Genomic DNA, 17,212 nt, shown 5'->3' with positions numbered 1-17,212 from the left:
AAAGAGAAAAACTCTATTCTACCTTGAAATACAACTCCAAGATGCATAATTTAGGAAGTTTCCCTAGTTGCAAATAGTACCACATAGTACATGGGAATCCAAATCATGACATTTTTTAAAAAATTGTTTTTTTCCTTAATAGAAATCAAATTCAGATCTTCCAAAACTATCAAGGGATGGTAAGAATAAAAAGGTATCAAGGCCATGAAGACTTGTCTTTAATTGTCAGATTACTTTCTCCTAGGGATCTCACCTATGACACACTACTGGGGTGGTTTAAGAGAGAAGTAAGGGCATGCCCACTCCCCTCCACATTCTATTTTTAGACACAGATCCTTCCTTTTATACCAACAAGCAGAGTTACAACAGGGCTAGCATAGTTAACAAGACTTAACTAAATAAAAAGGAAAAACCATAGAAAGCTTGACAGAAAAAGGCAGTATTAGCTCCACTGGGGAGACCAGTGGAGTAGAGGAAAGGGAACAAGAAGACAGAGGAGGGGAGGGAAAAGAGAGGGACTGGGAAATAAAATTTTCCAAATTATACTTTTATATTGCGTGAACTTATTAATATGTAACAAAAATGTCACTGTTATCTATAATTATAATCCATCAATAAAAAGGAAAAAATAAAACTTCAAGATATTAGAATAGAGGCAGGTGTGGTGGTGCATGTGTATAATCCCAGCAACTCAGGAGGCTGAAGCAAGAGGATCTCAAGTTCAAGACCAGATTCAGCAATTTAGTGAGACCTTCAACAATTTAACCAGACCTGTCTCAAAAGAAAAAATAAAAATGACTTGGAAAGATAGTAGAATGAAACAGACAGTATTACCCTATGTATATGTATGATTACATGAATGGTGTAAAAATAAATAAATAAACACAATTTTTTTTTTTTTTTTTTTTTTTTTTTTTTAACTTGGGATGTCACTTAGCAATAAAGCATGACTGGATTCTCCAATACAAAAAAAAAAAAAAAAAAAAAAAAAAAAAAAAAAAATCCCTCAGCACCAATCATGCTAGAAAAGTTCCCAAAAGAACAAACACAAAAATGAAAACAGACAAATGGGATATTATCAAACGAAGAAGCTTCTACACAGCAGAGGAAGTAAATCAATAGAGTGAAAAGACAGACTATAGAACAGGAAAAAAACTATCTGCAAACAATCTATCTGATAAAGGATTAATACCCAAAATATATAAGGAATATAAACAACTAAATAGAAAAAAACTAACAAAACCCTGATTTTAAAGTGAGCAAAGGACTTTAATAGACATTTCTCAAAAGAGGACATAGGAATAGTCAAGACACATATGGAAAAATGCTCAGCATCACTAATCATCAGAGAAATACAAACCAAAACCATGAGTTGACACTTCACGCCCAGTAGGATGGTTATTATCAAAAAGTCTAAAGATAACAAAGGTTAATAGGGATGCAGAAAAAAATGAAGCTCTTGTACACTTTTGGTAGGAAAGTCAATTGATGCAACCAGTATGAAAAACAGTAGGTAGCCCTTCAAACAATCTTTTTTTTTTTTTTTTTAACAGGAGAGCCGTTTAATGTGGATGCTCAATCCCAGGAGGAACAGGAGGGCTCAGGAGCTGGGCAGGCAGGCAAGTGGGGGGTCGCAGGTCCCCACCTGGCCCCAGGAAGGATGCTGGGCAGTGGGGGTTGGCCCAGACAGCAGACTCACAGGAGACCCAAAGGCCAGACCTGGAGGTGTCTAAGCCAGTTGGTGAGTGCTCACGTCAGTCTGGCCCAGGGAGGGTTGGGGCCTTGTTGGGGGCTCAAGCAGCCTAAGGCTGGCATCACCAGGGGTCTCCCCGAGCTGCTGCTGGAACTCAAGGCGGGTCTGCCGGTTGGACTCCAGCAGCTCCTGGAGACGCGCATGGAGGTGGTCATTCTTCTCCTCCAGGTGATCTAGACAGGAGTTGATCTTGTCCAGCATGGAGTTGATGACCGCGTACTCTGCTTCCCCTAAGCGATCATCCTCGCCTTCCGCGCCCGCCTCTGCTGGCATGCCCAGGTCCTTGTTAGGGCCGGACATTGCGGGCTGCGGCGCCATAGGGGCCACGCGACTCCCTCAAACGATCTTAAAGTAGTAGTACTATAAGATTCAGCAACCCCACTGCTGGGTATACATCCAAAAGAAATGAAATCAGTATTTCATAGAGATATGTGTACACTCATGTTCACTAAAGCACTGTTCACACTAGCCAAGGTACGTGAGCAGCCTAAGTGTATGCTAACAGATGAATGGATAAAGAAAACGTGGACCTAATGGAATACACTTCAACATTTTTAATATGTTTTGGTACCAGCGATCAAATCCAGGGGTGCTTAACCTTTGAGCCACATACCCAGCCTTTTTATTTTTTATTTTGATACAGAGTCTCACTAATTTGCTCAGGGTCTTGCTAATTCCTAAGGCTAGTCTCAAACTTGCAATCCTCCTGCCTCAGTCTCTAGAGTCACGGGGATTACAGGTGCGGCCCATCAGTTTTTAAAATGAAAGAAATCCTGCCACTTGTGACAAAATAGATGAACCTGGAGGTCACTATGTTAAGTGAAATAACTGACACAGAAAGACAAACACTGCATGATTTCACTCATATGGAATCTAAAAAAGTTGAAATCGTAAAAGCAGAGAGGAGAATAGTGATCCACAGGGGATTTGGAGGGGGGGATTGGCCTATGGATTCGTAGATTCAGCTATACAGGAGAAATAAGTTCTGGATAGTCAATGTACTTACTGGAAATGTATTATATACTTGAATCTTCTAGGAGAGTAGATCTGAAATGTTCTCAGCACACACACATACAAAATAACTACATGAGATGATGAACATGTTAATTAGCTTGATTGTGGTACTCTTTATACGCTGTGTAAGTACATCAGAACATCACGTTGTATGCCCTAAATCTGTACTATTTTTATTTGTCAATTATACCTCAATAAAGCTGCAAAAGAAGACCTCACCCAAATGCAGCCTCCCAGATGTGGCAAAGCATCATATACAGAATATACCATGGGAGCCTGAGCCCCAGTGTTGTATCTGGGAGTCTCAGAAGTTCCTGTTGCTCAGCATAGCATAAGAGAAGGAATCACAGACCAAGTCTTTACTTTGAGTGGACTACAATGTCATCCAAAAGAAAGTGATAGCAATAACAATACAGACTGAACACTGAAAACGTCCCTCATCTTCCCAGATGAGTAAGGACCAGGTTCCTCATACAATGCAAAATGGAGAAGGTATCCTTTCCATTTATGAACACTGAACTTCTTGTCCACACTTTTTGTACCAGGGATTGAACTCAGGGTCACTTAACCACTGAGCCACAAATCACATCCCCAGCCCTTTTTAAAATTTTATTTTATTTAGAGACAGGGTCTCCCTAAGTTTCTTAGGGCAGTGATAAATTGCTGAGGTTGGCTTTGAACTCATGATTCTCCTGTTTCAGCCTTGGAGTTACTGGGTTTACAGGCATGCACCACCATGCCTGGTGAGAGTGATGCTTTTTTACTTAGACAACAGAACTTACGAATGATGGTGTGCACTCCTTGAATTCTAGCTGAAATGAGGCTCCAGAATCCAAGTGACAGTCACTGTCTTGGAACCCACCTTCCACAGCAATGGCCAGTGTCTCCAAATTAGACTAAGAAATTAACGTCCAAAAGAAGAGGGGACTCCCTTCCTCCAACAAATGTCATTCCAGCTCAGGAGTGTAAAGCTCCTCTTCCCAGAATGACTTGCCCCCAGGGTACCACCCCATTGAGAGAGGATCCACACACTGGGTCTGTGGCCTTCCAGCCTCCACAAAACCTTGCAACAAAACTCACCACTTTTATTCACACAGAAGACATGCCAAAAAAAACTTTGTATAATGTGTGTTCTGTTGTAGTCCCAAATCCCATCATCCTTGCATGATACAGTGTAATGATTACAAAATAGTCTTCTTTCAAAGGAACACTTCTTGTTCCAATCTTTAGTTTGCCCTAGGTTGATGTTGGGGAATATCTGTGGAAAGAGGAAATAAAGCTTCTGTTCCCCACTGTACTACTATTAAAAACATTTTGTTTTCAGGTTAAAGAATTTCTGAATGTGTATTCTCAATAAAATTTGACAAAGTGCCTCTTTTTTGCAGTCCTTGGAAGTAGTACTTCTTGAATCAGCACACCAACGTGTAAAAGTAGCCTGGAAATACTACAGGCCTCAGATGACAGACTGAATTTTAGAATCCTTATGACAAAGCATTTTGAGATCCCCAGATGAGCCAGGCCTTTACCAAGTGGCCTGTCTTTACCCAGATGAGCCAGGCCTTTTCCACACTTAGAGTTAGATTAATATTTTCTTTGGATAATTTGAACATTTTAAGCTCTGGGCAGAAGATCCTAAAGCCTTTTGTATATGTGGGGAATGTTTATTACTTCAGTGAGTCCTGGCTTAATTATTACAACAATTACTTTGCACACTTACATAAAATGCCAAGTGTCACCTACCTGCTTAATCAGCACATCAGGAAATAATAAGCCATTGCCAGTATAAGAAATCCTGACCTGATGAAACATCTTGGAGGCACTCCTCAGTACTAATTAAAATAATAGACACTGTCACATGGTGCAATTATTTTCCAGAAAACAGCTGACGTGTACACACTACACTTGGCAAAATTCCTGGCCAATTTCGCAAGAATGTTTATTCCAGACTGAGATCATCTTTTTAAAATGACAAGAAAGAAAAAGAAATAAAGACCAACAGAGGGGATGAGGACAGAGAGAGAGAGACTCGAAGCAATATAGAAAGAAAGAAAGGAGAGAAGAGAAGGGAGGATGATTCTCAATAAATCAAAAGAATATTTTAAAGTTGCCTTTTCTCATTCTGATCAGATACCTACTGTAATTTTGATAATTACAGAGGAGGCACAATATTTTTACAGTAATTCATGAGCTTAAAAAGTTCTAACCTCAAATTCGCATTAAAGGATTGAAGCATTAGGATTTGTTTCATTTTGATTTTAATGATCTTCCTGACATAAATGATTATAAGAAAAATGAATCAAAATGAAACTATATTTAGAAAGGCTCATGGAAGGGAAAATATAAAGTGAATATTTACAAATAAAGACACAGAAATGCAGAATTGTGATTTACACACTCCACTTCTGTGGGTGTCTGGAATATATCTGGGAATCCTGAGCTCAGCTTCTGGAATACTGTACACCCAAAGACACAATCACTCACATACCCAGGGAACTCAGGGCATTGTCAAGTCATTCTGATATGTGGTCCCTTATCTAGTAAGAAAATTGTATTCTGCTCTATTTGTTTCTGATTTCTGAACCCTACCAAAAGGCAAAAGAGGATGAGATTTCTTTTTTTTTCATTTTCTTTTGATTCCAAGTTTGGAATTTTGACTACAAAGAAAAATTATTCTTGTTACTTAGTCCAAGGGCTTATATTTAGGTATTGAAATTTATTAGCTGCTCATGTCTTGGATTGGTGGAAAATAAATATCAGAATTTTGAGTTCTGAAGAAGAAATACAAGTTTGTATTTGCCTCAAATGTACTGTGGTATTATTAAGGTTTTAAAGTTTTATTATTCTTAAAATCCTCCTTTTGTTCATTTGTATTCTGTTTTTCTAAATGTTTGGTTCTAGAGAGATATATTTAAATAGCACTTACAACTCCCATGAGTCATAAAGTGATCCCAGATAATTTGAAAGATATATATAGTTTTAAGATTTCACACAAAGTTTTCTTTAAATGCTCATTCAACAAGATGTGCTCAGGAAATACAGAGAAATTGGTGAAGAGTTGGATTAAATTGTGAACTTGCTGACTTTCCCTCTTTGTAGATTCTCCTTCAGAAAGTTTAATGTGGAAGACGTAGCACAGTGTTAATATTAGGGGATGAAGGAGACCATTGAATAAACATTTCTTTTGCTAGATTTTAATCAATAGGATCAAAAATGTTCATGGTAATTCTTTTAAGTGTAGTCAAGATAAAATATTATCAACACAGTAGCATTTTCTCCTTGCCATATTTTCATTTTATAGAGATTCTATTCTTAGAAATAAAAAATTTCCCTCTACATTATAATATGGTACAGTTTAAGTGTCCATACTATAACTACACTTTTATTAAGCTTTCAGCTCTGTTATTATCTAAGGGGAGATATTCCTGTGTGTATGCCTATGTGTGTGTGGGGGTAGGGCAGGGGGCCCCATGTATAAGGGATCAAAGTCCAAGCTTCTACCCCTGAGTTACATCCCCAGCCCTTTTTATTTCATTTTGAAACAGTTTCTAAGTTGCCCAGGCTCTCCTCCAACTTGCAATCCTCCTGCCTCAGCCTCCCCAGTTACTGGAATTACAGGTGTATTCCCCTGTGCCCTGCTAAGATAGACTTTTGACAGGAGAATTTTGAATAACATTAACTCACTTATGTAACTACCTTTTTTATTGTTTTCTGAGAAAATATATTTCATGAAGTTTTCTTGAAAAATTGGGTCTGCTTTTTTTCTCTGCATGAAAAAACATTGAACCCACTTTTAAAAATTTATTTATTTGTTTGTTTGTTTATTGTGGTGCTGGGGGTCAAACCGAGGGCTTCACACACACCAGGCAAGTGCTCTACTCACCTACTTCTCACCGCTGCCACCCCCACTGCTGCCATTTATATTCTTTTAGAAAGCATTCATGAATCCAGAAAAGATCAATATTATTGAGGCAAAATAAATATAGTTTTATTCCTTCAATCGATCATGTATTAATCTCCTATTACATGCCAGGAACTGTGTTAGAGATTGTGCATAGAAGTTAAATAAGACATGTGAACCCTTACCCTACTAGGTGACATCCTTCTGGAAAACACTTCAAACCAGAATATGGTGTGATTTTTGTGATTGAGGTAGTGTAACAGTTGGAAGTCTTTGGCTTCAAGTGACAGAAAACATGATCCAAAGTGGCTTACATGATAAGGAAAATTTGGTTCTCACAACCCAAATGCCTCTGGAGGAGGGGAAAAGGTGCAGATAGTACATCTCAATTCTGGAATTCCAGTGGGGTCCAGGAGAAGGGTGTGCTCCTTTCTTCCCTCCAACTCCATCAGCACTGGATTTGTTCCAGACCCCAGTAAAGGCCCCTGGCAGCACTCAGCTCATTCCTTACCAGCTATTATTTGAGGTAACCCTTTTACTATCCAATATTGACAGAAGAATAAGTGATTTGTAGAACTTTAGAAAGCACCCTTATTTTGCCTTTCTCTCTTTCCACACTGGTTCTGTAATTCTGCTTTCCAAGGATTTTCTTTCTGAGAAATTTGCTATGCATGAGTCTTTACCCTAAGCTCTCCTTTGAAGAGATCCAAGCTAATTCCCCAAGTTTGCCTCCTATGGTTTATTAAAACACACTTCCAACAACTTCTATCATTCAGTCCTTGTCTCCCCTGGTCATAGTCTCTCTGGGAACAAAACCTGACAGACAAGCTGGGCAACACAGAATTCTCCCCAGAGTGTTGGAAATCGATCTGGAGAAAGCCATTTCTTCTCTGTGGCAGATCATGTCTAGTGCAGCATAATGGCACCCTCCTTTCCATGGCGTACTGGAGCTAGTGGTTAAGCACTCAGGAATTTTGTCAGCAAGCTGTTGTTAAACCACCGGGAGCTGGAAACAAACCACAGCGCGGGTATTTACAAAAATCAGCAACTATTACAAATCTGGTCCTTTGCCCCAGAAAAATGCTTTACTCACACACCACCACCTCCCTTCTTCTGTATTCTAAAACCTGAGAAATACTCATAATAATCCAGAACAAAGTGGGCAACAAGTATTACAGGTCAGGCAAAACCAAATAATTCCAAAACAAATGGCCTTGGTAACTTGTGTTAGGCAGCACAACGATGGGCGGACACCTCTCCTGAAATGAATTCCCCGGGGCCACAGAGCAGGCGCCATTTGATTTACTAACTCATTATAAACTGGGCTTGCCAGAGGCTATCATCGGCCTGGTCTAGTTATGGCTAGGAGACAAAGGACAAATGACGACACAGGTCCACAAGTGAGCAGAAGGCCAGAGTGACATGGGACCTGTGCTGCCCCCATTTCAAAGCCATGAGCTCACTGTTGCTTAGCAAAGCTCAGTGTGTGCTGCCCATTGCTCCATGCCACCTACGAGATAAACTAGTTTCCCTCTTATGAGGGTTAGAAGGAAGGAAAGAATCATTTCCTCAATATCGCTCCTTTGTAGAGAGAAATGGAGAAGGACTCACAGCTCAACAGAAGCTCAAGTAGCTATATAGCAGCCACGTTATCTGGCAGGACGCCTGAGGAGCAGAGGCAGCCTCTGCTGCTGAGAAGGAAGTTAGGAATGAGGTGAGGTACAGGACATTGCTGGCTTGCTCTCTGGTAGCTTTTAGATCCTTCCTGATGCCTGGCGTGTGAGGCACTTAGAGCAGTTGTGAACATGGTACTAGGCTGACCTCTTATTTGTCTGTGAATGCCAGCATGCTACTGGAAAGTTTGTTTTTGAATTCATTTAGCCAAACATATTTAGACTGCTTCCAGTTCTCTTTTCTTTTTTTCTTCTCTCTCTCTCTCACATATATTAAAACTTATTCTGTTACTTATTTTTAAAAGATTTATTCAAGATTGTTGCAATATAGATATGCTATAGGGGAAGAAGATGAGGCCTAACTCTGAATACAGCAAGGACAGGTAGGGATTTATCACCAAGGAACAGGATGAGGAGTCAGTGGATAGAAAATTACTGAGAGGAGACATCAAGGGTAGGGGGAATTCTTACTAAACTGACCTAACAGGATTCTTGCTAAAAATGAACCAAGGACTTATGCATCAAAGGTGAGGGGATGAGGAACTTGATCAGACATGAAGGGAGACCCAGTATCAATGGGGAGTGGGACTCTTGCTAAACTGGGCTACAAAAGGGCAGGACAGACACAGAAGGCTAAGGCTGAAGCACAGTGGAAGACTCAGAAGAGCTTGACTAAGGTTTGGTCAAGGAGAAAGTCTTTGTCAAAAAAGAGAAAGAAAAATTATTTGATTTGAACAAATTCTCAGAAATGGAATTGAGTCAAAATGCATGAAGTTTTTTTTTATGGTTCTTGTTGCACATTATCAATGGCTTTCTGAAAGAACTGGATTTACGAACAAATACATGACAATGTAAGTTTCTCCAATTTTTAAGTTTTATTTTGACCAACTATTAATATAATTAATATACATGAGTGTCAAAAGTCCTTCATTCTGAAGAAAAAAATCTAAGCCCAATATTCTAATTTTGTGTTGGATCAATACATTTGAATGCTTTCCTCATTAAACTTAGGTGCTTCTGAAGCATTTTTGGAGTTGTGGCCAGCATTTCTGTAACAGAGGTCAGGCATTCTGAAGTACACATTGGAATCTATTTCAGATGAAATGTTTTCTACTTTCCAACCACTTACTCCATTCAAATCTAGACCACTGCTCCACATAGGAGAATTAGCCTCCTGGTATTAATATTCTGCGTGACTTTTCTTTCTGACTCAGTTCAAAGCAAGGCAACTTCTCAACCACAGCCCATTGTTCATGGGGATTTTCTGTCAGTCGCTGAACCATTCACTAGGCATCTGCCCATTTTCTTCATTCAGCTTCCTTCCCAATGCCATAGATTCCATCAAACTGAAACAGCACAGAGAATGCAGAGACTAAGAGAGCTCTCAGTCTCTAACAGATGCAGCATCTTCCCATTTTCTTCTTGCTAACAGTTGGGAAGGGTTATGACAATATAATTTACACAACACAGACAAATCTAGCAAGTCATTAGAGCATTCCACAGTGAAGTGTGAGAAAGGAGAAAAAACATATCCCTGTTCTTCCACTCAAATATCTCTGCATTATCTTTCTAAAATGGAGAACTCCTACCTTGGACAAGGGCAGGCAGTTCATGCTATCCTGTGCATTCACAGCAGCTAACAGCAATGGCTAAAACTGAATGTGCCAATCTCTGTTTTAAGCACTTTTCATGTGCTTATATGCAATAATTAATTTCATTCAAAGTAATCTGATCAATTCTCTCTACACCTGTGATGTGAGGATCATTAGTGTCCCATTGCACAGATGAAGAAATTGAGGAAGCTAGAAATTAAGAATGTTGCCCAAGATCATGTAACAAGGGGCAGAGCTAAGATTCAAACTCAGGTCCATCTAATTCTAGACAACAAGCTCTTCCATACTTTAAGGACAAAAAATTGAGCAACAAAGTCAATCTTTCCTCAATGACACATTAAAGTGTCCATATTCATTAAAGACACATTCATGAATTCATTTCAATTGACCTAGTAAGTCTACTAGTTTATAGTACAATGTCTAAAACTTTATTTACAATGAACTCCAAAAACAAACTGATCAAGCTTCAGTGATACTTTGGAGTTGTTTTAGAACACAGTTCTATAATTTGTAATGCTTAGATGTAAAGCAAAAACACATTCACCATCAGTTCTTGTCTTCCTGGACTGAAGCACACTCATTTGCTACCATGCCTACAGGCAACTGCTCTGACATCCCTTTTCCTTGTAATTGTTGGGCTTTCCCCAACATCTTCATGTATTTTTCTTAAAATGTGTTGACCAGAGCCACAAAGAATATTACAGGATTATACCTAAAAAGGCTTTGTTGAAGTTTCAGGGAGTTTTATTTTGTTTTTACTGTGCCTCTGATGATGAATCTTCCTGACCTTTTTGGCACTGGAGATACACATTGACTCTTCTTGGAAATTTCTGTCTCTGGGGTCATAATGAAATATCTAGAACTGTGGTATGGTGGGAAGAACCTTAGTATACAGATGGGTATCTCGGGTCCAGTTAGTTACCTACTTTGCCACAAAAGTGCAATTATGGGAAATCTACTTAAATTTGAACTTCCTCACCCACAAAATGGGAAAACCAATGAGCAACTCTATTTGAGTCGTAAACAGCATGAATATCGGAGGCAAGCCTCCAAGTTCCAAGCCTCGCTTGATTCTCTATGGGCATTACCTTGAGCAACTTTACCCTTTTCTGCCTCAGTTTCCCCATCTGCAAAGGAAAATTATAATAGGAATTCCTATTTTCAAACATCAAATGGTTGTGAAAAACATCAGGTGAGTGAATAAATGAAAAGCATTTAGAACATAGGACATCAGCACAGTAAGTGTTAGTTACTGTTACGTTATGAGGGTACTGTGAGAATTAAGTGAGGAAACGAGAATGTGCAGGGCCCGAACTATTATTACCAAGCACCTAGACGTTCACCAACGCTGAGCAGAAAATATTACTGAGTGAAAATATCGATTCTCACTCAATAATCACATTCTCATGAAAAAAAAAAAATGAAACTATAAACCAGTACATAAATGCACCACAACACAATAACAAGCATTTTTTGCACACCTCCCATGTGCTGGCCCCCTTCTCATCCAGGCAGATGCACACCTTCAAGGTAAGCCTTTATCCTCAAGGAGTTTTCAAACTAAGGAAGCAGAGCTGATTCTTCATTGAACACTATTGCTGCTAACGTTAAAAAAAAAAAAAAAAAAAAAAAGTGATCTGGAGTTCTGAGGGAATCCATGATGTCCCAGGACCAGATCTGTCTGGATCCAAAGTCTCAGACTTCTCTACCGCCCTTTATAACCTTCTAGCAAACAGATTTCTCCAAAGAGTGATAAGTACCAAAACCTACACTGCACACGTGGGCAGTGCCATTCTACCCAGTACGTTTTCTTTCTCTTGCCACCAGCTCCACAACCATCCTACGGGTCTGTCCTCAGGCAGAAGTTGGCCCAGACTCAGGCATAACTTAAGCTTGTCTTTTCTCTGAAGATGCAGTGACACAGGAGGCTTTGTATGCAGGAGCTGACTTTGAAGATACCTAGTTTAGATCATTTGATCATTTTCATTGAAAATAAGGTTATTAACGACCACTGTAAGTACTTTTCTAACTTTAGACAAGTTAAAAACAGACATATGTTTTTTTCCTAATAAAACGTCATGTATATTCAATTAGAACAAATTTTAAAAATTCAAAAAAAAGTAAGCATGTGAGTTGATAACAATGACTAGAAAAACAAATGAAAATTAGCAAGTGATCCAACCCCTCCATAAATTTACATGATCTCAGAAAAAGGTTTTTTTAAAAGATCTAACTGATGTTAAATAATTACTTTCTTTTTGAGGAGTTGTTCTAAAAATTTTGTGGCAGGAAATCTTCCTTAAGGGTAGTACTGAATGTGCACCCCCACAAGCATTCTTTTAAAAAAGAAAACTACAAAAGCAGCACTGTTTTAATAGCCAACATTGGTTCAATTATTTTTTTAAAAAATTGTTTCAATCAGATGGCCCTACAAGGGAGTTTCCCTTATAAAAAGCCCCCTGATTCACAGTTCAGGAGTAGGAATTCACATACTTTCTAAGCTTGAGCAACCCTTAGAAATGAAAAAAGGAAACAAAGATGTGAAAAACATTTTGCATACACTCAATCAGAAAATAGGAAAGTCTGGTCAGAGTAATTGTATTTAGGAAAATAGAAATCTCAGAGGTAATGGATTTCTATGTAGCTAGCTAGAAATATTAATGGTGACTCAGGTGCCTCTCAGACTCTAATGTGCTTATGAACCACCTGGGGATGTGGTTAAAAAGGCAGATTCTGATTCAGTGGGTCTTGGTTAGCACCTGAAATTCAGCATTTCTCATAAGTTCCTTGGTGATGCCAGCCAGTCTGACCTCTGAACCACACTTTCTCCAGTCACATGCAAAGAAAACACAGTTGCTTATTGTGATAACCACATCTACTGTTAAGTTTAAACATGATTTCATAAATTCATGTGAAGAGCCAGGCATTTTACACATAAAAATGTTAGAAAGTAATCATTCATTCAGTTGACATTACTGAATTTACTATATGTAAGGCCTCATGGTGGGTACTAACCACTGAACAATAACCAAAGCAAAAAGTACCCTCGATAATTCTCTTTTTGACTATTCTCCCAAGAGAGCAATAGGCATGTGGATGAAGACTTTTCCTCATAATTCAAAATGAATCAATCGTGTTCCTTGTGTTAAATTTTTCTTGGTCTGCTGTTTTTTATATAGGTAAAATTCAGATTCGTTACATGCTGAAAATAATTGACAATTTAATTCAATCAACTAATATTGTCCAATTATATGTGAGCTAGTAATAAAATCTTAAAGGTTTTCATATACATGGTATCATTTATTGGTAACTACATTAAATTTCAATCGGATCATTTCAATTAAAATTAAAGCAAGCATGTACAGTAATGAGGCAAAAATGTTTCACCTAATTTTGATGCAGTACAATTGAGTGCTCCAGATGAACATCACTGTTTCTGACTCAAACTTGTATGCACTCATCAAAGAATTCACCTGTTTTTTCATAAGCACCAAAAAGTACTGTCCTGCTACGTATGAAATGACAAAACAGATTCAGCAGTTAGTTTCAGATTCCATCAGATTGGACATACTAGGAGAATGGATGACCTATCTGAGTATTTTTTGTTCATTTCTCCAAAATTGGAGGAGACTAAGCAAGAAGGGAGAATAAATACATGAAGAGCCCTTATAATAGCAAATAGCATCTGAACCAAGTGGAAGTCTTTGCCTACTAGATTCCACCTCTTCAAAAGGTGCCAGGAGGTGGCAGCATATGTTGCAGCTTGTATGACTGTAGGACTCAAAGCACCGGCTCTTAGAGAGAAGGGCCTGGTGTATCTGACCTGGGGATGGGAGTGGCAACAAAGATGAGGCGGGAGTCCGTTTGTACTGAAAATGCATTGGGACAATACTGTAACATGATTTTGGACTTGAAAGCAAAACAAATCCAGTATCACTGGGGTTATTTCCCATCTTAAAAATCTTGGCTTGTGGGAATACACATAAGTTATTGCTATTTTCAAAAAGGGGGAGAGGGACACAAAGGGACCATAGGTTTTAATTGAAATATAAATGACTGAACTGTAGATGCAGAACTGTCTCTATGAACAATTTGCTTCCCACATATTTACCAAAGGTTCGGCATGGTGCCAAGTACAGAGCAGGAAAGCTCAGTAAATGTTCATTTCCTTTTCTTAACCGATCCTACTACTTAGGGAGATTTGTCCCAGGGCAACTGCAACTTCATCAACCCCTAAGAGTTCTATTTTTGCTTCTCATACTTTTCTCATAGGAAAATCATTTAAAACATAACAGCCAGAACAGATAATTCTGGCAGGAAGATAATCAGGATGAGTGATTCTTGCTGAACAAAACTTCGGACCAAAAGTCAGTCTGCAAAATAATCACAACAAATATAATTGTCCTAATTGCCAGACTATCTTAGGGAAAAAAATGCCCATTCTTAAGTTTTAAGTTTTAAAAAAGAGTAACCCAAATGTATCCTGAAATACATACTTAAGACTCATGAATATATACCTTAAATGTCCTATTATTATTCTTTTCCTATAAAATTTTAATTCATCATCAGTGAGTAATATTTTTATTATTAGAAACATTCATTAAAACTTTAGAAACTAAAATTTGTTCTGGAGTAATTTCTCTGTTTTTGCACCTTGTAAATTCTTCATCTAGCATGAACTAAAAATGAACAAACAGTGAATCATTCATGGTTCAGAATGACTCAAAATTCCAAAGAACAGATGTGCTAATTGTTATATATTATTTCCCAGAAAAATAACATGCATGTTTGTGACCTAAACTGCTTTCAAGAAAAACTCACCAAATTTTATTTCTTCTAAGGTTTCAAAAAGAAATTTTAGTGCTAGAAGGGATATATAGAAATAATAGAATCTGGCATTTTTTACATGACAGATGAGAAATTATTAAGAATGCAACCAGATGTTATTCAGTTTTAAGAATTTTATTTTGAAATATTCACAGCTACACACAGTTACTATTATTATTTTATATATCATATATGAGAATACTTAAATATCTGGTTTTGATATATTACCTCTTTTTAAGAAAAAGAGGATGTGTTGTAAAAATTAAGAATAGAAAGAATATAGAGTGCATGTGTTCCATTCCTTGATATGGCTGTTTTATGAGATCTGACTCACCTGGCACACTACTAGAGCAGACTTAAGAATTCATGAACCAACATTTGTGTACCTATATAGTTTGAAAAGAGGAGAAAATGCTTAAGGTCAAACAAATATTTGGGAAAGCAAGAGGAAAAGAGACAAAATGGGATGGTACATTTTTGTGGCAATATGAAGTAAAAAGCAAAACCTTCTTAGGTCAATCATCAGAAATAAGAGGGAGAAGAGTACTTCAATGTTTGTGAATAACCATAAGAAAACTACAGAGAGTTTTTTTTTTTTTTTTTTTCAGGGATTTTATGAAGCAGGTTAGATTTTCCCAGTGTACTTCTTACCAATTTTTCATTAATATATCTATTAATATAGATGTTTTATTAAAATGGAAGTAGTTCAGTAAACTCAGAAGGCTTTATGACAAATTTGGGGTGAAATTTTCACTAAAGGTGATGTCAAGGGAGTTGGATGGACTGTATGCCAATTTCTTCCACCCTCTGAACCAGAACCACACAACTGCAATGAAGAGGAAGGGAATATACTCACCTTTATTTAGTATATCAAATTTATTTATTTAGTATATTCATCTGTCTTGAAAATTTAGGAACAGAACACCTGAATATTCCTCAGATCTCTCTACTGCAACCCAGACCACAAATGTGACAGCAGGCTCAAAAGTTGGATGTAAAAATACATACACAAAACAAAAATGTATCTGTACATTCTAATGTACAATTCCTGTAAAAGGGCAATGAGCATTTTGAAATTATCAATGTGGTTTTACTCTCTCTTTTGAAACACATGGCTTTCAGTTAGTCTTCCCTAAATAACTACTTGCCTGGGTAAGAAATGCAAAAAGAAAAAATAAAATATTTTTGACCATTTCATCCAAAAATAATATTTCATACAAAACAATGAGCAGCCTTGTAAATCAGTTTAGACCACAGAGTTTAAGAGTTTCAGAATAAGGAAAGCCCTTCCTATCCCTGGGAGGAAGAAAAAGAAAGGCAAATACATTATAAGTATTGTATTAAGGCTAGTAAACTGAATGCAAAAGCCTATAACCTTAAAAGTTGAACCTGACATATTTTAAAAAATAAATATATAAATATCAAAATAGCTCTCTGAGCCTTGGTTACATCAGAAAGGATTGAATTTTGAGTTGAAGGATTGAAGCTTAAAAATTAAAGTTCTACTTTCCCATACTCCTTTGACCACATCCCATAACTATTAATAGGATGTTTAATGAATTTGAATTTTAGTAACAAACTTAAATGTAGCAAAAATAAGCCACATTTTATTTTTCTACAAATCAATTTAATATCTGCTTCAAGTACCCCTTCTACCAAGAGTCATTCAATTTGGGTCTTTCTTCTCTGTTTCGTTTTTTGTTTGTTTTTTTTGTTTTGTTGTGTTGTGTGGGGGGCGGGGGGGGGGGGTAGGTTTGTACCAAGAATTGAACCCAGGGGTGCTTTACCACTGAGCTACATCCCCAGACATTTTTATTTTTTTATTTTGATATAAGTTTTGCTAGATTGTCCAGGATGGTCTCTGCTTCCCAATCACTGGGATTATAAGAGTATGCCACCCTGCCCAGTTCCTTCTCTCCTTTAACTAAAGTCATTCATGTAGCTCTGGGGTGAGAAGCAGGGTGTCTGTTCTTCATGTGGGCAAACCACACGGGCACCTACTGAGACTTCCATCAGCCAGTCTGGTCTTCAGGGCTTAAACATCATTAGTCCAAACAGACTAGCACTGAGGTGCCACGACACCCACAGGCGCTCTGGGGCACTTTCTGTGATCCCTCTCAGCCTGGACTCTTAGGCCCCGCCCTGCCCCGCCCTCCTTGGAAGGTGCCATTTTCCAGAACCCCTGCTCATGAGGCAGCACTCGCAGCTCTGCACAGACTCCAGGGATGACGTCTCCCCATTTATCCCCACTCTTATTCCAATCCGAGAGTATTTTTCTATTTTGAGTGAGACAGGAGAAAATATCTATTCTTCTAAAACAACCAATCGTCAGATGTTTTCTCTGTACCTCAGTCTCTCCCTAAAGACCCTAAGCTTTTCAAAGACAAACTACAGAACTGGTTAAAAGAAAAAAAAGTATAGGAAATAAATTATT

At 38.0% G+C, this 17,212-nt stretch overlaps 2 protein-coding genes across 2 annotated transcripts in view; one reads left to right on the top strand and one right to left on the bottom strand.

Moving 5' to 3' along the window:
* Positions 1 to 1,729: 1,729 nt before the first annotated feature.
* Positions 1,730 to 2,054, bottom strand: LOC306669792 (bublin coiled-coil protein-like; the record flags this gene model as incomplete). Its single annotated transcript, XM_079153953.1, has 1 exon — positions 1,730 to 2,054. Exon 1 carries the CDS (start codon positions 2,051 to 2,053, stop codon positions 1,730 to 1,732), a length of 324 nt encoding a protein of 107 aa, XP_079010079.1. The 5' UTR covers position 2,054.
* Positions 2,055 to 8,360: 6,306 nt separating this feature from the next.
* Positions 8,361 to 17,212, top strand: part of NFKB1 (nuclear factor kappa B subunit 1) — a 199,013-nt gene continuing 190,161 nt past the window's right edge. Inside the window, exon 1 of the mRNA XM_079154676.1 lies at positions 8,361 to 8,379. The gene's annotated coding sequence lies outside the window, so the exon portion shown is untranslated. The remainder of the gene's footprint in view (positions 8,380 to 17,212) is intronic.

Source organism: Sciurus vulgaris, assembly GCF_902686455.1.
Source record: "Sciurus vulgaris genome assembly, chromosome: 9".
NCBI classification, from domain to species: domain Eukaryota; kingdom Metazoa; phylum Chordata; class Mammalia; order Rodentia; family Sciuridae; genus Sciurus; species Sciurus vulgaris.
This window is presented reverse-complemented; position numbering and strand designations above follow the sequence as displayed.